At 34.2% G+C, this 24,589-nt stretch overlaps 1 protein-coding gene across 1 annotated transcript in view; it reads right to left on the bottom strand.

Annotated features, from left to right (window-relative positions):
• Positions 1-24,589, bottom strand: part of CCDC141 (coiled-coil domain containing 141) — a 79,099-nt gene that overhangs the window by 16,049 nt on the left and 38,461 nt on the right. The window contains exons 11-23 of the mRNA XM_027678449.1: positions 20,684-20,825; positions 18,269-18,388; positions 16,999-17,190; positions 15,988-16,164; positions 14,448-14,627; positions 13,552-13,677; positions 12,751-12,939; positions 12,282-12,461; positions 11,030-11,179; positions 4,848-4,988; positions 3,845-4,039; positions 2,079-2,262; positions 736-845 (exon numbers count right to left, since the gene is read on the bottom strand). Of these exons, the coding sequence (XP_027534250.1) occupies positions 736-845; positions 2,079-2,262; positions 3,845-4,039; positions 4,848-4,988; positions 11,030-11,179; positions 12,282-12,461; positions 12,751-12,939; positions 13,552-13,677; positions 14,448-14,627; positions 15,988-16,164; positions 16,999-17,190; positions 18,269-18,388; positions 20,684-20,825 (2,086 nt within the window). The remainder of the gene's footprint in view (positions 1-735; positions 846-2,078; positions 2,263-3,844; positions 4,040-4,847; positions 4,989-11,029; positions 11,180-12,281; positions 12,462-12,750; positions 12,940-13,551; positions 13,678-14,447; positions 14,628-15,987; positions 16,165-16,998; positions 17,191-18,268; positions 18,389-20,683; positions 20,826-24,589) is intronic.

Raw genomic sequence — 24,589 nt, 5'->3', positions numbered from 1 at the left:
AAAGTGAAATAACATTAAGTATTAAAAGCAGGCTATGTAAGCATCTTAACTTTTTCAACTTCACAGAAGAATTAACTCATCAGCTACTGCAATATGTGGGAGATTTTTCAAGTATTACTTTGAGAATGGTGAGGTGGAGTAGCAGTTCTTCATTACAGAAATCTAACCCTATCAGTTTTGTTCCATAATTCCTCCTCATTTAATATGTTATACTTAATTAATCCTAAAGCAGCTTATCAGAATATGAAACTAAAGATGTTGTGGTTTTCTTTAATTTTTATGTCAAAAGCAATGCTTTTCTAACTCAAATTACTTTGGTTTTAACACAACTTGTTTTTTGGGATGTCTTCTCCAAGAGGGAGCCAAGCTAAGTTATTTGGCATTTTGTATATCGAGCAGTTACCTGTATTTTAGTATCAAAGGAATAAGAAATATGAAAAACAGTGCATTTGTCTAGATAATCAAAGAAATTGTGACATTTTCCTCTAAAGGTTACTTGAAAGCAGTAACAGCTCTGAAAGAAACAAAGAAAAAGAAACCTAGAAGAAATATTTAGTGCACAAACAAGTAGCGCTTCATTGATTCATGACAATCATTACCAAAGGTAGTGGGAAAGAGAAAATTAAGAAGTGTTTCATACTGCCATAAATGAGCCTCAGCTAAAAACACCATTTCAGACATTAAGCCCAAGAAGATGATGTAGATGCAATATATTCTCCAGATAAAAAAAAATACCTTTATCTCCTTAAGTTCTCTCAGAGCTGTACACAACTCATCAACAGAATTAATGATTTCTTTGTACTTCAATACAGTTTTTTCAACATGCTTCTTTCCTTCTTCAATACCTACAAAGGCAAAATAACATGAAAGTAGAACAGAATGCCTCAAACAGATCAGTGTAACAATCAAGGTACTTTGTAACCCCAACATTTTTCTATGTTTTGTTTTGCTGAAGGAATTCTGTGATTCATAGCAATGGGGTTTCCTACCTCTTACTAGCTTACTTGAGATGTTACTCTCATAGTTGCTACAGGGCTTCTATCTCTTTAGTGATACTGCTTTAAAAGATGCTGATCTCATAAAGTGTCTCCTAAACTAGTTGCCATATTATACAGTTGGAGGCACTTAGATGCCTGTTATAAGAAGTACAAAACAAAGGCACGATAGAGAAGCTTTTTCCCTTGTAATGACTTAAAGAACACAAAGTAGCTTCTTTCTCCTGGCATTCCTAATCAGCTGTTGACAAGAATCTGTTCTGTCACCTCCTTTCCCACAGATAGGAATGTTTAAAATACTGAAGAGGCTTAAAAAAAAAAAAAAGAGAGAGAGAGAAGAAAAAGAAGTGATCTGTGGTCTCTACATTGTCTTTCCAGCACTAAATTAGAGGAAATTAAAAGCTCAGCTTGACTCTTGAAATTTTTTTCAGATTTACTACTTGAATTGATAGGCTACACAGCATCTTTGCACATCAGGATGGTCACCTTATCTTTGGATAACATAACTTTATAAAGTATATAAAAATTACAAGTTGGAGGGGAAAAAAAAGCAAAATATGAACTTCTTTTGACTTCTGGTTTTTTTGGTCAATGATGTTCCAAATCAATACAATAGGAAATACAGTATCTACATAGCAATCTATATTGTTTGCTAAAAAAATTTGGCAATGAAGTCGCACTATTTATTCACAGTATTAATGTAAAAAATTAACTTGGCACTGAGGTATCAATACAATATCCCTATAATATCCTCTGACTTCAAAGGCTTGCCTGTTATGAGATAGTTTAAGCCATGAAGTCTTAATTCCAAGCTCATAAATATTACAAGGACATTTACTCTCCTATTTCAAGGTGAACTTAGGTTGTATACAGAAAAGTAAGTAAATATCAGACTGTATAGTACATATTTTTTATTTCTTGTAAATATTTATTTTTAAATCCTTCACCTCTTCCAGCAAATACTAGAAAACAACACTTGATTTTTGAACTTCATGGGATTTTCTTCTTAAATGAACAAATCTAGGAATCTGCTTACAAGTTACCATATTTTTCCCAACAGTACATTATCAGATATCTCCTCACCGTAAAGCTGTTTAGCAAGGTCCATAATCTGCTGAATTTTTTCTTCTTGTTGAGGCACTGTAGGCTCAAGAAACTTATTGAATTGCTTATAGAGTGTCTCTATTGCTTCTCTTGTTTTGCATTCTGCAGAATATTCGCCAACTCTAATCACTGTTGCACTCACATCTTCAAACCAAAATTGACACTGAGGGATAAAAAATCTGCATTATAATGACTTATTATCTCCAATTCAAGCTGTTGTAGAACAGTCTTAGATTGTTGGATTAGTCTTAGACTTTCCATAATCAGTGGCATACGGTATGTCTTAAATTTTCTGACTTTAATCTAACCTGAAAAACATTTCTTCACTACTAATAGTGTTTCAAGTATCAATAGCTGTTAAATTTTCATTAAACATTCGCCCATGCTCATCTTGCAAGCATGGTGAGGTTATTGGTTAAAGGTTCTGCAAACATAAGTTTTATTTCTTATTTCTTTCCACCTTATATATCAACTGACTAATTTCAAAAATTTTGTATTATGGCCACAGTTATTCTGTTGTAAGGGCAGAAAGGTTCTCTAAATTTATTGTGCCAGTAAACAGGGTTTTTGGTCTCAGCAACCATTAAAGTTGTGAGGAAACTTTCTACTGACAAGAATAGGCTTTAGAACATACCCACATTAAACACCTTAACAATACTCAGAACAGGACAGAATTTGGTGTTCACTCAGTATCATCAGTATTGCACCACTACAGGAAGCAGTTAATAATCATCATTTCTAACTGCCATTGAAATCAGTATTTAAGTCTGTGCCTATTTGCTGAAAGAAAAGTTTTGAGTAAAAAGGGATACTTCAGACTGAGTAAAAAAAAAAAAAACAGTTAAACTTCAGTTCTAAGAAATAATTTATTTTGGTTAAGTGAAGAGTTTAAAAATGTAAATGTGCAATAAATGTTAACAAGTTGCTTTGCTAATGGTATATGAAAAACATTGATCAGATCACTGGACATTGAAAACATATTTTAAAAAAAACTTTAGTTTTGTGATCCATCATTAAGGGAACTTGTCTTGCACTTAGATCCCTTTGGAGATATGAACAGTGTTATTTCTAAAAATAAACAATGATGACAGGAATGTGCTTGTCCCACAGCAAGAGCGCCAACACAATGTGGCAAGAGGGGAAAACACTGTTATATTACTGTTACAAACTTTTTTTCTTTGTTTTTAAAAGAGGCAATGCATGAGGCAGTCCTTAGACACATTAAAATAAAGTTATGAAAGTCTCCAAAAAGACAGACTGCAGTTCAGAAAAAAATGATATATATACTCAACAATTTAGTCTATTAAAAACAATTTATATGCTCCTGCTAAGGAACTAAATATTTTACGTTTCAGTTCCAGAATTACATAAAACACAGTGGGTACTGTGATAACCTGTCTCTAATGGTTTGATGGCTATTAAAGAGGGCCTTGTGGCACTTTCTGTGTTGCCTCAGAGCACACTTAGAGAAAATGAGCTCATAAGTATGATTATAGATATGCTGAATGACTATGAAAGTCATATGGAGGTGGAGACCCCAGTCGCCTGAATATGGTCACATTGCACATTTTTTCCCCCTTTCACCACGAGTTTACAAAGAAACAACAAAGAAAATAAGGGGTTTTTTACCAATTCATTACTTTCAGAAGCCACAGATTATGCCTGAGGCAGTTACAGGAAGTTTTATCTGTCCCTGTCCTGCATCATTATTACAGCCACAGTGGGGATCTCAGGTTTACTAGTACCTCTTTCATCATCTGTTGCAATTGCTCTGCTAGATCCAGATTTTGCTTGTAATCTTCCACAACAATGCTGAAGTCATTCAGTTGTTTTTGTAAGTCACTGATTGATCCCAAGAGGACTCTAACTTTAGCATTAGGTTTATTTGCAAAAGAGTCAAGGATTTGCTTCTCTAAATTATCCATCTTCTTCTTAAGAACCTGTTTAAAAGATGTAGCAATGTAAAATAACATAGCAAAAATGTTTCTATTTTTAGGAATAAAATTAAACAAAAAAACATGGGAAAAGCATACAAACTTATTTCTTGTTCTGTGTTTTTTTAAAAAGTTTCTGTTTCAAAAATCAAAGAAAACTGGAGGGCCTCCACAAAGCTGATTAAAATTAATGTAAATTATCTTTATTAAAGGTATAACTGAGGTAACTTTTTTCAGCTAAAAAAAAAACAAATATCTGTAGTAATAAAACATGGTCATGCATGAATTGCAATTAAAAAGGTCATTGGAGGAACAGTTCCTGGTGAATACAAAGAATGGGTAAGGCTAGCAGGGTTCTAAGTTGCAAATGAGCATGATCAACTCCAGACAATGGATACAGCAAAATGTTCTAAAAAAAAAAGTTCATTTTACATGATGAAATGAAAAAGACAAGAAAGTAGCTTGATGCAAAAGGTAATTGTTTTGGTTTTTTAAGGAGAGGAAAGACTAGGTCACACATTATGTGAGGGAACAGAGGCAAGAATAAAAAATCAAATAGAAAAATAACGAAGGATAAAAGGAGTGAACACAGAGAAGTCAGGAATTGAGATAAGATCATTTCACTGAAGGAAATGGAAGAATAATGGGAACAGAACAACGAAAAATGTCTCAGTCAATGACTGAGAAAGGGGAAGGATATAAAGCTGAGGAACAGGGAAGTTTATAACATATTCTGTGTCTCCTCTGATGTGCTTGGCACAGGCCACAGTAATTCAACCAGTGAAGCCTTTACTAAATCTAAAATTTCTATTACCTGTATTTTCTCTGCATATGTATCAACTTGCTGAATCTGTATTTTAAGTACTTTCAAATTTCGAGCCTTTTCAGTTTTCTTCATATAGTTGAACTTCAAATTGTTGAACTTCTTTTTGAGATCTTTAAACGATTCTTTGAGCTGAAACAGAGTAAGCTTATTTTTTAGTAAAAAAGAAGAAATCAGCACACATCGATCTAGGTTTTTTCAAGAGCTGTTTAATGGAAAATTTTAACACTTAACATTTAATACATAAATTAATAATACTGTGCCATCTCATAAAGCATCCTTATTTCCTCAGAATTTTTTACAGTAATGGAAAACTCAATCTTGCTAAATCAAAATTTTTGCATTCTGAATGCAGAGTATTGTTCTCAGAATGGGTGGGGTAAGAAAAGAACTGGGGCAAAGGATGAGATCCTTGCTTGGACAATCTACGAAAAAATCCTAACCAAGAGTTTTCATTGATTTTAGCTAGATGTCCTTCAAACACTTTAGTCCACTTAGTGGAAAAGAAAGCCATGTAAATGTATACCCATACTTAGTTTCAAGAAAAACATAGTTTTGCTGGGCCTGGGCAAGTAGATTTGTATTTATTCATTGTACCTTTCTCCTGCAATACAACATTCAGTTTATTTCAGGTTGGGGTTTGTTTTTGTTGGCATGTTATCCCATCCCCACCCCTTTTTCCGAAGTCCTGCTTCTGAAAAGAAGTTACATATGGGCTTAATTTTATGCATTGTGCTAGTCCAAACATCTTAGTACAGTTTTTCACAGCATACAAAGAGGGATACAGCTCTTTGTAGGATCAAGATGTAGACTATATAACCACCTGACCTTTGAATAACTATGCTGAGAGATCCTGCTTAACAGATTCAGAAAGCCCCGCCTAACTCCTATTAGATAGATTTGGTACCATGTGATAGCATTATTACCAATTAGCACTGACTTGGTGCAGCAAGCCCAACACCAGGGAAAATTATTCTTACAATAATATAAATTGTAATGAACTAGTAGGTCCAATTTAGATGCCCATGCCTTCCTTTTCAGATGGACTTACATCAGCTGAGATAACTACTATTAAATCTGGTTATATTAAATTTGCTCTAAAACTCATTAATTAGATGGAATATAGCTATATTTTCTTTAACCTGCAGAAAATATTACAAAAGCCAGAATTATAGGAATGATGCAATGAACCTCTAGAAAGCTACAATTTCATTTACACACATATGGATCAGATGCATTGCCAATTTACCAGAAAGAGTTGATATACATCAAAAAAAAGAGTGATATAGGATTAACATAATTTTTAAAGGACTATGACATTTTAAGCACATTTTTATTTATATTTTTTCTTTAAAAGCTATGCAATTTCTGATTTTATTTACAATTTCAAAAAATTCTGTTAGATATTACAACTACTTTTGAATTTCTTTAAGCAACAGACAAGCACTGGACAAGTGAAAAACTCGCTTAAAATAGGTACTATTTTAATTGCATTACAATTCCATGACCACATTTTCAAATTATTTATAATTAATCCATAAAATTTGAAATGGAAGAATATAAAAATGACTGAAATACTGATTATAAGAGTGTCAGATTCTTTAGGTAAATAATATTTTGCTTTTAGGATAATGTAGAATAAATTATGTAAAATTACATTTGTCTAAAGACACTGATAGAAAAGAAATGCAGCAGTTCTAACGTTTTAGGATCTATTCTTGCAGACACATAAATGAAAAGAATGTAACTTAATTAGTGTTAACAAGTTCAAGTCACATCCACAATTTGATAACTAAATATGTATTTGAGTCTTTTTTAATATTAAAAAGTCCAATGGCCTTCCCCCTGCCCCCCTCCTCCTCCCTGCCAAAGAATCCAGTGAGTAATGAATGTTTATTTTGCAGCTACTGTTATTGGAATAGCTAAAAATCAATCACCATTATTGTTATTATATACTAATGTTAATCCATCAAGGGATATATTTTTCATTTTCATTTCATCTAGTGGGATGTTGGCACATTATTTCAGCAGTGATTAAACAGATGGTGCTCACTCAGTGTAATGAAAAGGAAGGGAATTCTATCACTGGCACTGTGATCTCCAATTAGTTTAAGCTTTTTACCCTGCCTAAGTACGCAGAATAATAAAATCTATCTAAAAGCCCTCTGTTAATAAAATAGCTTCTGCAGAACAATATTTTTTTATTCAGACCACAAGAGCCTTATTTGTTGCTTCAATTTTGAGGGAAAGAAAAAATGAACAAGAGTTTATTTTACTTTATTTCGCTGGTTTATGCACATACATAGGCTGGTAGTGATAATTTATAAGGCCAGAGGCTCTCCTCATAGCTGTATGTGAAATTAGATCTCCTTGTTTCAGACATGATGGCTCATGTGTCAAAGGTCTGCAGCTGCTGTCACTCTTCTCTTTTAGCCTCAGTGGAAAAATCAGATTCAGCTCACACTTGTACATCATCCCCTCAGAGTGCATGAACACAACTCCTGCTATCAGCAGCAATTGTACCAAGGACAACATATGGCTCCCAATTTTTAGAAATCTGAATGTATCTCAGTTTGGCAAGATTAAATGAAAAATAATAAAGGAACTATGCATCCTAATACGCTTCAGTGACTTTAGCCTGCTGGTTTAATGGAACTTTGTGCCTTATCCATTGTGTCACAGTCATTAATCAGGAAGCTGTTCCTAACTATAGTTTCCCTGTCATAGGTTGAGTATGATAGTGGAGGAGAAGGGTTTAAGTACCAATTGCTCCAATTTATCATATGACTACAAAGTCAATGGAAAAATGAAGTTAAAAACCTGTTTTAAACATGTTTTTGTTAACAGTATTGTTCCAGTAAATGCTTTGATTTGTGTGAGCCACTCTAGGAGGGACTTCAATGTTGTTAACCCCTCAACTTTCCCTTTATATTCATACATAAAACATTTAGTAGCATTTATAATCAAAATACCCGATGAAAGCAGGTTGCTGAAAATAGATTTTTAAAGTGACAAAGATTAAGAAACAGTCAGACAAAGTGGGAAGAAAGAAAAGGTGCTGTTCAAGTCATTAATTATTACTTTATTCCTGGGGCAACAATCAACATAAATTGCAAGGTAAGAAATGTGTTACATATCAGTTCCTACTGACTTGTGAATAGTCATTACCATTGTGATAGTTCATTACCATTTATGGTTAAAATCTATATTTTCAGTCATGTCTTTCCATAAGTATATAAATAACGACATGAAAAAGAAATTAGATGACTGAAGAGAGCTGAGAACTTACTTCAGGATCTGTTACTCTTTTGTTGCAAGTTTTGTGCAGACGTGCCTAAACGTTATTTTTGAAGTGATCACCTAAAGAAAAGGCTATTTCATTGGAAAAGTTATCGTATGCAATTAACTGTCTCACTTATAATTCCATGAACAGATTCAGTGTAGTATTAAGCTGCAGCTACCTGAGGCTGAACTCAGCTCTATCACAAATGATTGCAGTGTAATGCAGGAGAGTTGCGGCTCTTCAGAGGCTGCCACCCAAACTAGCCAGTGAAGTAAGAAGCCCAAACTGGCAAATACAGATTCCAAAAGCCTTACGAGCTTTCCTTACACTTTTAAAAGATGTAGATGGCATAAATTCTTTTTTGGGGCCTTTCCAAATTCTCTTTACATTAGAGAAGGCACACAAAAGGCATGCATTTTACTCTTCTGTCCTCCAAGACTGTTTCAAAACTCATGTTATAGATCCTTGGCTATGAATTTCAGTATTTGTTTCCTTGTTTCTTATAAAAGCACTAATATGTTACAAACACAGGGAGCTAGCCAAGGCCTCTTAAGTATTTCTTCAAACACCAGTTGAGTCCTAATCGCCAAAGCCCTCTCTGACATGCTGTATTTACACACTTAAATTAATTACATTAAACATAAAATTAACGTAAGTATTTACAGCAGAATCCGAAATATTTTCAGTTAACTTTAAAGTTTGCTCTGTACACTGATAAATCACAACTAAATTATCTGGTTGGATGTTTACTATGTGATAGTCATGCACAGCTGCTGCTTGCTGCTGGCACATTAAATATTCTTTTGCTTAGACACAGTTGATAGTAAATAAATTGTTTGTTCACACAGGTCTGCAACATACTAGCAATACTCAATTTCTGATTATAAGATTAACAAAATCTAAAATACTGAAGTGACTACTCAGAACTAATATTCTTGAAGTAGTTTAGTGGTTTCTTGATCCCTGAACAGATATTAATGGAAAAAAAAAAAGGCAAATATTTGTTTAGGAAATATCTTCATCTTTATGTTATCCTCTAATAGAAAAGCATTCTAAAGTAAAAGTTATCCACATGCCAAATTAGTATATTTCATTTAGTTTACATTCAAGATTCAATGAGGTTTGGGGGATGACAGGTTTTAACTTAACCAATCAACATGGCTTCCCAATTGGAATTGAAAAACAAAATAAACCCCAATAATTAACATTGTAATTGCTATGCAATTATTTTACAGCATGTGTCCAGTAACTATAAGACAAAACACACATTTTGCCATATAGGGCATGTGGTGAGTAACACATCACTGATGTGACTTTTCATTTAAATTTGAGAGACAGAAGGTTGGTTTTTTTCCTCTACTCCCTGCTCTCCCTGGTAGTCTAACTAGTAATAAAAATGGAAAAATAATTCTTCCTAGAAAGGAGTCATGTTCTCTTGCCCTCATTATGTAATGAGGATTCCTTTAACAGTGTGTCTTTGAATGCGGCCAGTCTTACATACAGACTGCTCAGTGAACATTTCCTTTTCTTCAGCAAATTTGAGGGGTTTTCAGTAAAAACCTAACTAGAATACTTTATTTCAAATGTCAAATATTCTGATTCTGCCATGACACTGTGCATTATAATGGAACTTCTTGTTTAGGTACTTCATGCTTTCATTCTCTTCTACAGCATGGTTCCCTCTGCCAGAGTTCTCCTTACCACCGTCTGTTCCTGTTACCTCCTACCATCAGTCAAGGAGACATCACAGGAGACTGACGCACAAAAGATCAAAGTGAAACACAGCTTATAATTGGAAAAGGGACTAGAAGTATAACTGATATTCAAAAACATATTTTTGATGAATGTGTTTTTTCAATTTCAAGTTATCTTTTTGTGAAAACAGACACTTCTCATAAATAAACAATATATTGTAAAAGAAAAGAAAATCCAAACAATAATTTTTTCATTAAAAATAATTGGGACAAAAATCTCAGTCGTCTATTCATTAGTGAATTTTAGAAAATACAATTTTTCTTTACTTGGGTGTGGATTTACTTAGCAAAAGATAAAAATAAGAAAATACAACTTTAAATGTGCTGTATTTTTACTACATATGCTTCACACTGTAGGGAACATTAGTTTGCAATACTTCCAGCTCAGAATCCATTTCTGTACTTCATGGATGCAGAGAAGTGCAAACCACAGAACATTAAGTTTAGAGCCCATCAGCCTCTTATTTTAATGGATTACTCTGAGAAAATTAATTCTTTTAAATATTTTTCATAAATTAATTTTTTTGCAGAAACAACTATCCAATTCAACTTGCTAATTTGTGAATGGATTTGTATTTGGCCTTCCAAGATGCTAAATTGGTAATCATATAAACTGAATTTCATATTCCTAACCTAAGTTCCATAATGCTAAATTCTAGTCTCTTGTGCCAATGAACCTTTCCTCCTATAAGTTTTTAAAGTATCATATCTTTTGCTAATGAAAAAGTGTTAAGTACTAAATTACTCTGAAATTTTCATTAAAATACTGAAAGTTCTTTCTAATAGCCTTACAACAGCAATTTATATAAATTCTACTTTTGTTTGAAACTTTAGCTCCATAAGAAAAAATCTGAAGACTCATGTTTCAGATGGAGCTGGCTGAGTTGAAAGCCAAAGAAAATATAGCTGCTCTATTTCCAGTCCTCTTGGTACAGTGAAAGCACTTTATTGCCAGCCCAACAGCTTGATAGAATCCTGAACTGCAGAGGCACATAGAATACTATTGCTCCTGCATGGATACAAGGTTGCTGCTTTTCTGGATACACATGAAGCATTTCGGGGAATGGTAAACAGAGATATAGAACACAACAGCCCTTTAAACAGTCATTTAATATGCTGGAATTTATCACATTTACCTCATTTATCTCCTCTTGAGTGGTGCAGTGTTGGAAATGCCGTGACAGTTCTTCCTCATACTTATCAGCTTTGGAGTTCCAGTTAATGCTATCACACTCAAATCTAGCAAGTTCTTGCTTCAGATTCTTTACAGAAACATTCAAGCAATTCTAATCAGGGAATAGAGAAAGAAATTTATTGATCTCAAGAAATGTATTGATTTAACCAATCTAAAATAAAAATAATTCGGGGCAGAACATGCTTTGTCAGTCACAATGGACTAGAGTAAATTATTAAACCTCCACTGTAAGGAGAGCAAGTATATAGGAGTTTCAATCACTAGTAGTCTGGGGAGTAGTTTTGGGTCAAAGTCACAACCTAAACATGGTGTCCTCTCTGAGAAAAGAGGAAGTGACCCACTATAGTCCTTTACAACCTGCTAAATAGCTCCTTTCTGCCATAATCAATACACGGAGTCTGAAGGGCAGACCAGCAATGTGAATAAGCTAGGCAAGTCATAAGGAATGTCTTGCTTTCTTCTTAAGTAAATATACTAATACAGGACAATGAAAGTTCTGCCCTGACTAAATACCTTCTTTCTAAAATTATATCCATCTTGTCATGCAAATCAGTCCTGAATCCACTAATAAGGTAACACAGTTATTATATTTCTTTTTTTGTTCTTCTGTTATCTTTCTTTATAGGAGAATAAATATGGAAACCATCTTTTACAAGGTAGTAGGGTTCTAATATATAGATGTGGCATCCAAGAAACCACCATCAGGGCCTGGAACTTCACAAAAAATACTAGAAGACAGAAAGTCGTGCTTTTTTTTTTTCCCCTGACCAATGATATTTTAGGATCAATTTCCTCCCTATTTCAAATCTATTTCAGTTTTCTAGAGTAAAATCTGTTCACAGACCCCTGAAAAAAGAAAACAAGAATTCAAAGAAATTATTTTTTCTTTACAAAAGCAATTTATAATGTAACTACTGAAAAATGTTTCATCATTTAACGTCTTCAAACATTAAATATATATTTTATATATTATATACTTTATAATATTGTATATCTTCAAACTCTAAGGGTAGAAATCTTATAATAATCAACTGTTTTGCATTTTATACCTTGCTTTATTTAAAATTGATCTTAAAGCTCTTTATTTTTCTCGGAGAATTAATACATTTTTATACCTCTAAAATTCAGCCGGATAGCTCCAATAATCTTCCCCATTTATCCTTGATTTCACAAATCATTATAATTATACTCACACATTGCTGCACTGCAGACAAGATATCCACTCCCTGGGTAATAAGTAGTTTATATAGCTGTCTAATATGTGCATGTTTCTCCTGAGAATTCACAAGGTAGGCTTTAGCATGGTGCACATTTTCAGGGTCCTCACATATTTCAGGAATATCCAGTTCTCCTGATTCTGATAGACATTCCAGCTGAAATACATAAAAATATAAAGCAATGTGTGTTTAAAATAGCTTACAATTTCTTCCTTACCCACCTAAACTTTGTTGAGGTGGGTTTAAGTAATTAAATTTGGGTTCAGATCTGAATTTTAAATTTTACAAACTTCATGCTGTTCTAGATCCAAAATTTTATTCTGTTCAATAGGCTGATTAATGCTATTTCTTCGGGGAAAAGGAAAAAAAAAAGACAACAGGGACCAAACACAAAAAGAGTTTAACTGCAATGGGAAGAATGTATATTTTAAAAAATAATACTCACTTCTTTTTTAATGTGATGGAATTTGACTGTCTTGTTGAAAATCTCATCATATTCTATCATTGCATCCTTTACTGTTTGATGGAAATGAATAAGCTCACTTATTCTTTCAGAATTCTCTTTCACAGGAAATCCTTTCTGGCTTGGCAATTCTAATAATTTTATCAGGTACTCAAGCTCAGCATTCAGTTGCTAGCAAAAATAGCAGAAGTTAATCAAATTGCACAAATATACTTGCAATTTTTCCTTTACATTTGATGAAATAACCATCTGACAATTGTAAATTGCCTTTGGGAAAAGTCAATGCCATACACTTTAAAACAGTCTCCATATACTGAACTTTTTGCTAGACACAAATTTCAGCTGTCACTGAGAAACAGCCTTGGATGAAAGCAAGTCAAACATAATTATAGGGCACTGAACTGCTAAAACTCAGACAGTATTCACAGGAGGTAGGAAGTTCAGTATGAACTATCTCAGCCTGAAGTATCAGTACTCTGATAAAGTATCAGCAGCTCTAAATTCAAAAGCACGAAGCTGATACTCTCCTTGAACTTCCACCATCCCAATGCTTGTGTGTCACTTTAATACATAGCTAACACTTCACACACATTCTGTGAACACTGAAAAAATGTCTTCTCCCCTACCTTAAAAACACACACAAACCCTTCCTCCTTGAAAAGTCATGTAAAACACAAAACACTCTAACACCAGACAGTCTCTGGGGTCAATATAAATGTGGATCTTTACTGGACCAAAAAGAGCTTTTGATCCACCATTCACTCCACTAGATTGATCTCTCACCTGAAACTGTGGTTTCATTTGGTTCATCTTTTTCTGTAGTTCCAAAACAATTAAAAGGTCACTTCCAAGGTCAACTGGTTCTGCAAGCTGGAGAGCCTCTTGAAGAATCTCTAATCCACAGGTAGTCTAAAATATAATCAAACAGTTAAGCATTTCTAACTATAGTGAATAAAACCCCTCGCATTTAAATTCAAATCTAAATTGTAATAAGAACTTTCTCAAACCAGACACCCAAATGCTGTCACTGAAGCCTACCTGTCTCAAACCCTCTGACTGACCAGGGTGATAAGGAACCTTTAAGACAGCTTGAGAAAACAATTCAGGCACCAAGACTAGAAGACCCATACGCACACTGTATTTTCTGTGATAACAGATGTGGTGGTGTAGTGATAAGTTGCACTAGACAAACAGTGGCTACAAACCTCGTTCTGCTACTGGCCTAGCTAGTGTTGCTTTAACGGAGCACTGCACACTGTCCCTGTGCCAAAGAGGCTTCAATTCTCTTTCTGTATGAATATGGTTGGACTTGAGTTTAGTAACTACTAGGACACAGTTTAGTTTAGTATCTATTTAGTCACAACAAAATGTTGGTTTAAAAAAAAAAAGAAAGAAAAAAGGCAAAAGAAAAAAAATATTGCTGGTAAAGCATGGATTAAACTTGTTTAAAATTTAAAATCTGAAGTGGAGACTAGGACTTGTATGTATTTCAGTAAGGGAAATAAAGACAAAAACGTTTCATGTTTCCTGATGACTGAATGGCAGAACAGACTATGGAGACGTATTGTAAGTACCTTACTGATCATCACTCTTTCTTAAATGATATCTAAAATAGTTAGAGAGAGTCACAAACAAATGAATAACAATCACAGTTGTTTTTTCCTAGCTATTTTACTTACAATTTTTAGTTGTTCTTTAAATATCTGGCACTGTTGCTTGATGGGTTTTACTTGAGTAATTTTAAAATTCCAGATTGCCCAAAGTTCAGTCAGCTCTTTCCTTTCTTTATTCAGATTTAAAATGATATCTTCTGTTACTTGCACAGATTTTTCTACTTTCAATATTAAACTCTCATTTACCTGGCAAATAAACAGATACATTTTTTTCCCACATATATTTTTATAAAATACAATTAAAACCTCATGATACTAAAGTCTCAACAAAGCTTAATAAAAAACCAGCTATTCTAGTGTAACTTTTTTAAGATTTCTGTAACATTTAAATACACTTTTCTCTTAGAAATAAGCATAGATCAACAGAATTTGTATACTGAGGACATCTCTAAAGTTGGAGTTTAAAACCTAGAATGGGTCAGTAATGACTGAATTATTGCCATCTGATGGCTGTTTAACACTCATACAAAATACAGTAATTTTTGAATAGACAGAACTACCCTAAGTGGCCTTTTGGGGAATAAATAGCAACTAGAAAACAAAGCAGATGAAGAAAAGACCACTCCTTTGTGCTGATAAACCAAGCAGCATTGAAGCATGGAAGGGCTAAACTGTCTAGTATTCCACGCTATACCTTCCAGGTAGTTCAATGCTACAACTGAAGAATATCATGGGAACAGGGTAGCAGCAAATGGTGTCAAAACACTTCCAGGTCTTTAGGGAGATAAAACCTGAATATATGTTAAGATTTTCAGTGACCAAAGTGCAGCCTCATATCCACACATATTTGGTTTGCCATTACTCTGACTATTTTAACTGTGCTTGGTTCCATTCAGCTGTGACACACACACTTCAGCCCACACTAACAGCCTGAGCACTTTCCCTCCTTCCCTAGGCTTTCCCAGGTCATCTTCCAAGCTGCTGCAGGTTACCAACATCACCTTCCCCTTCTCAAACTTATGTAACTGCTCCCTAGTTTGTTCTATAAAACCAGAAAGAACAGCTGGTTATCCAGGCTGTCTGCATTAATCGGGGTTAGTTTAGGAGGTGTGGTGCAGGGAATGATTGCACATCTCAAATGATCAACTCATGAAAGGTTGTTGGAAAATTAGATAGGGATGCCTAGGCAGTGTAGCTGAATCCAAGAATGAAAAGACACAGGAAAGATTATCTGTAAGTAGCTCTAACATCCATTTCTTTAGAAGAATTCATACACTCAATCAATAAAGACTGCTTGCTTCTCAGTGGAAGTAAACATTATACTGTACTTGCATATATGTTGCTTTCCAACATGAAAAAAATAGATATCTGCACATATTACATTTGTATGCATGGACTGGATCATTAAGGGTTCTGTCATTGTTAATCACAAAACTTTTTAGTATTACTTCAAATAATACTTTCATATTTTTAAAGTATTTAGCAGCATCAGTCCCTTTAAAACTAGGTATTGGAGAAACCACAATCCATCAGTCACAGAACTAGGATTAGACCTCATCACAGGGAAATATAAAATATTCAATATGGTTTATCAGATTAAACTCACCACATTTACTAAATTAAGAAAATAGTAACCCATATTTTGTGTGGAAAAAGTCTTCTTTATAGTCTTTTGCCACTGAGTATTAGCTGACTCCATGGCAATTTTATTTTCAGCCTCTCTATTTGTCTGCAGTTGTTTTGATTTATAGAATTCCTTCAGGTTTTCGATACTATCATTCACCTATAGGAAGACATAAACATCAAAAATCAAATCAAAACTTGAGGTGCCATAATGAGAACATTATAGAGACATGATAAATTTGAATAGCAGCCTCTGAATCTTTTCCTGACTTTAAGATCTATCATTGTCCCTAAAATCTCTATGAACATCAAATAATAAAATAGTTCTAAATAACTTGTGACCATGTAGATGGCAAGCAGATAGCAGCAATTTGCTCAGTTTCTGTCACATTACATGGATTTTATATACCAGTATATCAAGACACTGATTTTCACAGATCTGTTTAATACAAAGTAACTGAAGTTAGCAATAATCAGAAGCAGACAAAATCCAATTTTTTGGTATTTTATCACCCAATAAATAAGTAAATCCTATGGCTAATTTTATCTGATAGGTTCCATTCCATCTTAAATTTCTTTCTAAATATAAAACACTGTTGAAGAACCTTAAAATGGAATCCAGATCAAAATGAAAATTAGTTGTCTTGGGCATCATTAGCACAGCTACCAAAATTATGTTGGTATTGAACTGATTGTGATTTCAGCTAGAGTTGTTTTTTATTTAATTTTTAAATCCATTCACTTGCACTTCCACGTACTTCAGTGGAATTAGTGCAAGACAGCAATAAGTATCTATATCAACATATTATGTGACATATTTTTTAAAGTTATATGAAGCAAAATCAGTACATTTAATATTCAGAGTACATATATGGAAGCATTTTCATTATGTAAATAATGAGAGTGGAAATGTTCAGAGGAGAAAAATTAAAATTGATTACAATGGAAGCACATTTTTCACACTCTAGTCCGAGAATTAATAAGTAATCCATACCTCTACAGCTGACTTTAAGAAGGCCACATAAGTTTCTAGAATTTCTAGTATTGAACTAATATTTTTTTCAATTTTTTTCAGCTCTTTACTCAGAAGTTCAGTTCTGCTAGAAACAGCCGCCACCTGCTCAGGTTCCAACTCTTCCATATCTTTGATGATTCCCTCAGCTGCTTCCAGTTCATACCAAGTTTCCTTTGAAGGGTAGAAACATAGAAAAATACGTAAAATGACTGAAAAGGACTTGTGAATATTGATATCACACTGTTAATTGTCACTAGGATTGCTTATATAATTGAATTACTTATTTGAAGAGCTCATAATGGACATTATATGCTGAAAATATCCATTTCTTTCCTACAAATGATATTATTAAAATAGCTATTTTGAAAACTAGCATATCACAATCCACAGAAAGAATAGGTAGAAGAAGTTACTATTGACAGGGGAGATAACACAGTGCAACAAACAAAGGTAACACCCCACCATTCAAAAATTTGGCAGAAAAGACCCTAACAGCTATTATACGGTCTTGAGGAACAAAAAGAGGTTCTTTCTCATCTGTTGAGATTTTTATATTGTTACTACACGCTCTCCAGAATTTCTTTAAAGTGAATTTTATTTCCACAGGTACTCTGGACCTGTTCCTTGGATCCCATAAACAGTTGCCGGAAACAAAAGAGAACTCTGTGGGAGTAATGGAGTTTTAAGAATTCAAAATACATAGTCCTAAAATGCATACTGCCACGTTGTTCATCTTAGGCATGAAATATGCACCTATGTCAAGGCAGTGGAGGGGATTCAGGTGGTTTCCAGATATTGCAGTACTGCTATGGGAGTTGGAAAGGCCCTGGATGTGACTTAAAATAGCCTCACTACAGAGCTGAGTGCTGCAGTGCTTTCATACCGTGGCTGCATTCCTAACATGACCAATTGATGTCTGATGGCAACTTTACAGCCCCCTTCACAGTTTCTCCTTATGGGATTTACTTTTTTCTTTTTTTTGTCAATTCATCCCTTTCTATCAAGGGTAGGTACTAGAATCCTGAGGCAGTAACAAATAACACCACAAGACAGAGACAATGGGGAAAACCAATGATATAAGGACTGACTTTTAATGTTATCTATGGTTTTGTTCATTAACTACACTTTTCAAAATAAACTACAGACCTATTTTCTTTCCAAGAAACTCTCAGTCTCTCACCTTATTTAGAATTACAGACAGCATGCATTTGTTTCTAAAAGTACTTAAAATCATTGAAGGGTTTTTTACCTTTGTTTGTTTAGCCAGTTCAAGGTGTTTGTTCAAAACTCTTTCCACCTCACACAAATACGAGCCAATCTCCGTACCAACTGCAAGCATCAGGGTGATTTTTTTAACCGAGTGTGACACCTTCATTTGAAAGTATTATTTACATAGTTAATTTATATAAGTAGACCCAGTCGGCAACTAAGTACAAAGCAGCTGCTCACTCACACACCACTACCCCCCCCCACACACACCCCTCAACCCCAAATGGCAGGATACGGAGAAGAATTAAAGAAAAGGTGAAACTTGTGCCTTAATATCATATATAGTCAGAGAAAGTCAGGAATTAAAATATAAAGGAAGAAAAATCTCCTATTTTTCCCAAGAAAATTCTGACAGGCGTGGTCAAAAAACCCTCCTGTTTGCTCTCATTTTGTTGAGGTTGCTTTCCTTTACCTTAAGTATTTCAGGCTTGTGATTTCACTAAGGCACAACTGGATTATGATCTAGATGTTATAGTCCTGGAAGAAATATCTCTATTCTGCTCCAGGGTTTTTTCTCAGGAAGTACATATAAAGCTTCTCTGCCAAGCCAAGCCACCTATTTTTATGCAGATGCATGCACAGAATTCCATTTAATTGTCACTCAGATGTTATATATACATTATAATAACAAAACAGATTATGAAGAGTACAGGCAGCTGATACAGACATAGCACGTATAGGTATTATTAGACTACTGCATTCACATGTAACACTTTTCTTAAGAAGTGGCTGCCAATTGAGGTTCAAACTTTATTACATAAGGCTGAGAGGCCCTTGAATGTAGCACGAGATTCTTTGGGATACTTTGCATTAGAAGGTTAGGATAAGAAACGTGTTGCTTCGTAGGAATATAACAATAAGCACTCTTCACTGCAATGAAAAATCATTTGTTACAACACAAGTCTCCAAAATGTTCTCTAATGCAAGGCTGGGAACAAAGTGACTAGAACAAACAGCAGACTGAAACTTTATGTTCAGATTGGAGCCTACATTTTAAGTAAAAATTACCTTAATAACTGAACTTTCAGCTTAAGATGCTGGTGACATCATTTCTAGAAGACTAACAGCAGCTATCAGCAAATATTTTATTTTCAGCTAAATTTAACAATATTTTCACTGTGTTCCAAAATCATGAGGACTCTTCTACACCATTTATACATAAATAAATTTGTGGCAAAGTGACTTCATGTTTGATTCAGAATAGTTCATTATAAACATCATGCAAATACAAAAGATCAGATTGCAGACTTAATTATTTAGTCATTAAATTTGATTTACTTTTCTGGTCTACACTCTGGAGTTCCTTCATATGAACATTGCTAAAAGATCGTATTTTTTAATTTGAATTCACACACAGAAACTTATTTAGGAGCCACGTGTTTATTCCATCTCTGACAAGTCATTAAAAAAGTCTGTAATACTACATGGCATTTTAACAGTTTAAAGAAGGTTGTGCTGCCCTTCATGCATTGGGTAGCTTAATTAATGAAAGGGATTTTTATTGTGAACAGAATCTTCTTCAGCTTTACTGAAAATTTGTTGTGGTTCAGTTACCATGGTTATTAACTCTCAATTTTGCCACACTTCTATTTTTATCTTCAGCCAAATGAAAGAGAAGACATAGAAACAGTATAGAAAACCCTCATGCAGGTCACAGTCCTGATTGCTCACTTCTTTTCCAAAAGAACAAATTATAATAGTTCGTTATCCAAGCAAATCCACACTTAATTGAACATCACTCGTAAAACATTCTCATGGAAACAGCTGCATTTTTCAGAACAGCTTTAGGTTCATTTGTGTTGATAACAGCATTCTAACTACAACTGTGCACTCTCTAACAAACCAATATTTTACTTGTAACTATTGGAGTCAACTTTAATTTTCGCATACCTAAAGTATGGAAATGCAATTCACTGTTCATGAATGCACTGAGAAGACGACATGTTATGATGATGCTGATAATCATCATGAAGATGATCAGAGGGTTGGAGCACCTCTCCTATGACAACAGGTTGAGAGAGTTGGGGTTGTTCAGCCCAAAGAAGAGAAGGTTGCAGGGAGACCTTATGGGACACCCTTTCAGTACTAAAGGGTCCTACAGGAAAGCTGGAGAAGGACTTGGAGTGCTAGGACAAGGGGGAATGACTTCAGACTGAAAGAGGGTATGTCTAGATTAGATGCAAGGATGAAATTCTTCACTGTGAGGGTGGTGAGGCACTGGCACAGGTTGTCCAGAGAAGTTGTGGATATCTCATCCTAAAAGTGGCCAAGGCCAGGTTTGATGGGGCTTTGAGCAATCTTGTCTAGGGGAAGGTGTCTCTGCCCATGGAGCTTGGAACTAGTGGATATTTAAGATCCCTTCCAACCCAAAACATTCTATGATATTATGATGTACCTTATTTAGATGATCTTCAAGTAAGGCAGTCCACTGCTGTTTCTTCAAAGTAAGTTCTTTATAATCTGGGCACTGCCTGATTAATTGATCTACTTTTTTTTGAACATATTCCATCATTTTCTGAATTCCTGTTACCCAAGAGCTGAAATGGAAAAGTAGAACTGTTGTTTATTTCTCATTTTTTGCTCAACATACAGGATGATTATAATTTCAAAAACCCCAGTACCTTTTCTGGTGATTTTTATGATGACTAATTTATGAATTTTAAACTGTGACCCCTAAAAGAAAACTAACCAAGATAAATATTAAAACAAATCCAAACAAAATTGATAATTAGTAGAACACAGGAATGACATTTCCAAACAATTTGTTACCAGTCCCTAAAGTAGATTCCCAAGACAGATATATTAATTCCCACAGGACAAATATCACGATTCACTGAGAAACAGCTAATTTCCCTTCCCTTCCCTTCTAGCTATAGTATCTAAAAACAAACCCACAAATGGAAAAGCTTAAAAAGAGAGAAAATACACGGCCTATCATTTCTACTTTAAAAAGAACGCTTTCTTTGGACTCTCAAAGATTTCAGTGTTTTTACAGTAACTGAAAAAAGATTATCATATACATTCTAAATTGACCTTTCCTTAAATATGTTCTTTTAACAGGAGAATACAAAACATCAATTTACAAGACAATGTCTTGCCTTATAACTTAAAATGTATATTATCAGGGAAGCAATTCACAGTCTGAATTCTTGAGGCAGTCCTCTTTAGATTTTAAAGAGGTTACCACATACAATTAAGAAATGAAGTTTTGACATAAAAAAATAAAAGAAATCCACATGCCAATTGATTTACTACTGAAATTCATTTTATTACAAGAATTCTTGTTAAACAAATGTTCAAAATAAGTTTTTTCATTCCTTTAGTTTCATCAGAAACCCATGTTAATACAGGTGCTTATTCAAGGTTCCCTACTTTGTCCTCTAATATTAAAGAAAATTTTCTCCTCCCTTCAGATAAGGCTCAGAGAGTTAAATTCTGCAATCTCAAAGAAAAACTTCAGTATACACTACTACCATAAAGGATAGTATTAATATATCATTCTGTTTGAATTTGATCGAAGAATTGGACACAAAGAGAACCCAAATTTTAAGTCCTTTTTTGGGAGTAGGTGGTTTCAAATTTTGTAAATTACTCTTTCAAAAATTAGCAACCTCTTAGTTGCTGCTTTAATCTTAAATTTAAAAATGTCATTCCTCTATTTTAGTACTCCTTAAAAAAAAAAGGTATGTTTAAAAACTTCTGCTAGCACCAATCCTTTTAAAAAAGCCATAAGAGAACAAGATTTACAGTTTTTGAAAAGGATAATTTAGATCTTTGGAAGTATCATTGGTTTGTTATGATTTAATATATTTATAATAGCAGTAAAATAAAAACAGTTCTTATACTCATAGGCAAGCTACTTGGCTGTCAAAGTAACAAGGGTTTTCTTAATGGGTAAAACTTACTGCTTGTATAATTTTTTATAATTAATACAGATAAACTTTTGCTCCTGTTTTTCTAGCTGATTTTAATTTAAAAATATGAGTGCTCAAAAATATGAGTGCCTTACCAATATTTTAATTTTGAAACATTCTAGAATTACAAGAACTGCCCTGTGTCACTTTTCTTCCAATATGAATATTTTCAGCATTTTAATTTGTTCGGACTATCTTTTAGTATAAATGTCTCAAAAATATTTAAAATTAGGACAAAATTAACATCATATTTTTCCATTTTTACTGTGAGTTGGATTTCCAATTATGCCACTGAACTCAGTGTCACTAGCCTTAAACATAAACCTCCCTCAATGTGAGGATATCAGAATTAGATTTTTAAATCATAAACTACTAGATCTGTCTTATCATATGTATACAAACTACCCAGCTTATTTTTGGTTACTCTAAAATTGAAAATGACAAAACGATGTGGATACAGAAAACTACCTATACTTTAGTTATCTTAATATTCAAGCACTCGGTCTTCTCTCAATGCATTTAAACAAGTAGTACTATAAATGGCAACTATTTTGATATTGTCTTAGAACTGCATTTTCCAGTATCTTCATTCAAAAGATACAGTGAAAATCAGGGCATTATCTATTAAAACTGACAAAGTGTTACCCAATATGAATGAAGTCAGATGATTCCTTCTCTTTATTAATACTGTTTGAACAGCTGGAGAATCTGGCTTCCTTATTAAAACTAGTAAAGTCATGCAACTGGCAAGCATGCTACACCTTCTCTATCACAAGTGCTGAAAGAATCTAAGATTACTGTGCTCCAACTACTCCTTCAGGGAGCTGGCTGCTATTTTCAAATGCCACACAAATCCCACACTTGCTACCAGTTACTTCAAGAATCCTGCCAGATCGCAAGCAGTTAACAACTATGTATCTCATTGTCACATTATATTTGTCTTTCTTATCACAAAGATAAGCTTTTTGAAAAGATGCCTAAACATTTCTGGATCCTCATCCTTCACTGCTTTCAAATGATGACTGCCCATGTCCTTCAGGATTTCTAGTCTGGTTAGATAAAGGAAATGAGAAGTCTGTGAGGGCAGCTAAGACCAGTAATCACCTGTGCAGTAAGGGGAACAAACCAGTAAACAGGATTCAATCTCGAAAGATGTTCTGTTTTCTGTCCTCCTTTGACCCTCAGCTGTTCATACAAATCTTATCTCATGAGACTTAATCAATGGGTTAAACACTGGCCAGCATTTAAGGATAACACAGTGGGTTTTACATGATGAAGAGAGGCCTATTTCAATACATGAACATTTCTGGAAGAATATTCTGGAATATAACATCTTACCACATTTGCTGATAGAACTCACTGTGTCACCATTACTACACTCATGAGTTGGCTGGGAGCATTTTGGGTATCTCCTAAAACCATGAGTTGGGCAAAAACACCCTAGACTTATCTGGGTGTATAATGAGATGAGCGTGAGTCAGGATCATACTTGTGCCAATGAAGATTAGCCTTTTGCTGTATTCTTCTGGAAGAGTCTAGCCAGCAGTTTACTCCCTTCTGTTAAGGGCTTGTGAAACTGCGTCTGGAGGCCAATTTGAGTCCCCATAGCACAAGAAAGACAGATTCAGGCAACGAGGCCTGAAGGCAACAGGGAAAAAACTGAAAACCCATAATATTCTGTGTCTGCTTTCTTATAAAAGGACTTCTTTATTTTTATGATTTATAAGCCTGGAATTTTTCACCATTCTTTAGAAAGAGCAAAACACATTTCTAGTCAGGTTGCCTATTAAGTTTCACCTTCCCTCTCTAAATCACTGCTACCTCAGCTGTAAAGCTTTCCCTTTTTTTAAATTATAATGTCTTCTAAGCAGAAATCTAACCTTCTTTATTTATTTATAGAATATCTTGAGGGACACTTTGGCACACAGGAGATATGCCTGTAGCATTACCTGTTTATGTTGAATTTTACAATGACCAATACAGTTATTTTGAAAATTCATCTCACTGTTTTTAATGTGTACCAAAGGTATCTTACCATCCCACTGATGAGTTGGCCTACTGAAATATTTTTAAAAAACTCTTAATGAAGAAAAAAGAAAATTAATGACTTGTCATTTTAGGGATCATTCTCTACCAAGGTCTTTAGTGTTCCTAGCATTAATCAGTGCTGTGCAGGCATATTTTGAAACACAACACCTGCTTCTGTTGAGGTCACATGTGCAGAACATGAAGTCCTAGAGGACAGCAGCATGTTTTCTGGAATTATGGCTGGTTTAGGAATAAGTCAAAGTTCCACTGAGGAAAGTCAACTTCCTTTATATCTAATTAAAATATCAGGAAGCAGTAACAACAGCTGTAAAACCAGTTGTAAGTGTTCTCAACTTTTT

The sequence above is a fragment of the Neopelma chrysocephalum genome, unplaced genomic scaffold (genome assembly GCF_003984885.1).
Source record: "Neopelma chrysocephalum unplaced genomic scaffold, ASM398488v2 Primary Assembly neopelma1_44, whole genome shotgun sequence".
NCBI classification, from domain to species: Eukaryota; Metazoa; Chordata; class Aves; order Passeriformes; family Pipridae; genus Neopelma; species Neopelma chrysocephalum.
The sequence above is the reverse complement of the archived record's forward strand: the minus strand, read 5'-3'. Positions and strand labels throughout refer to the sequence as shown.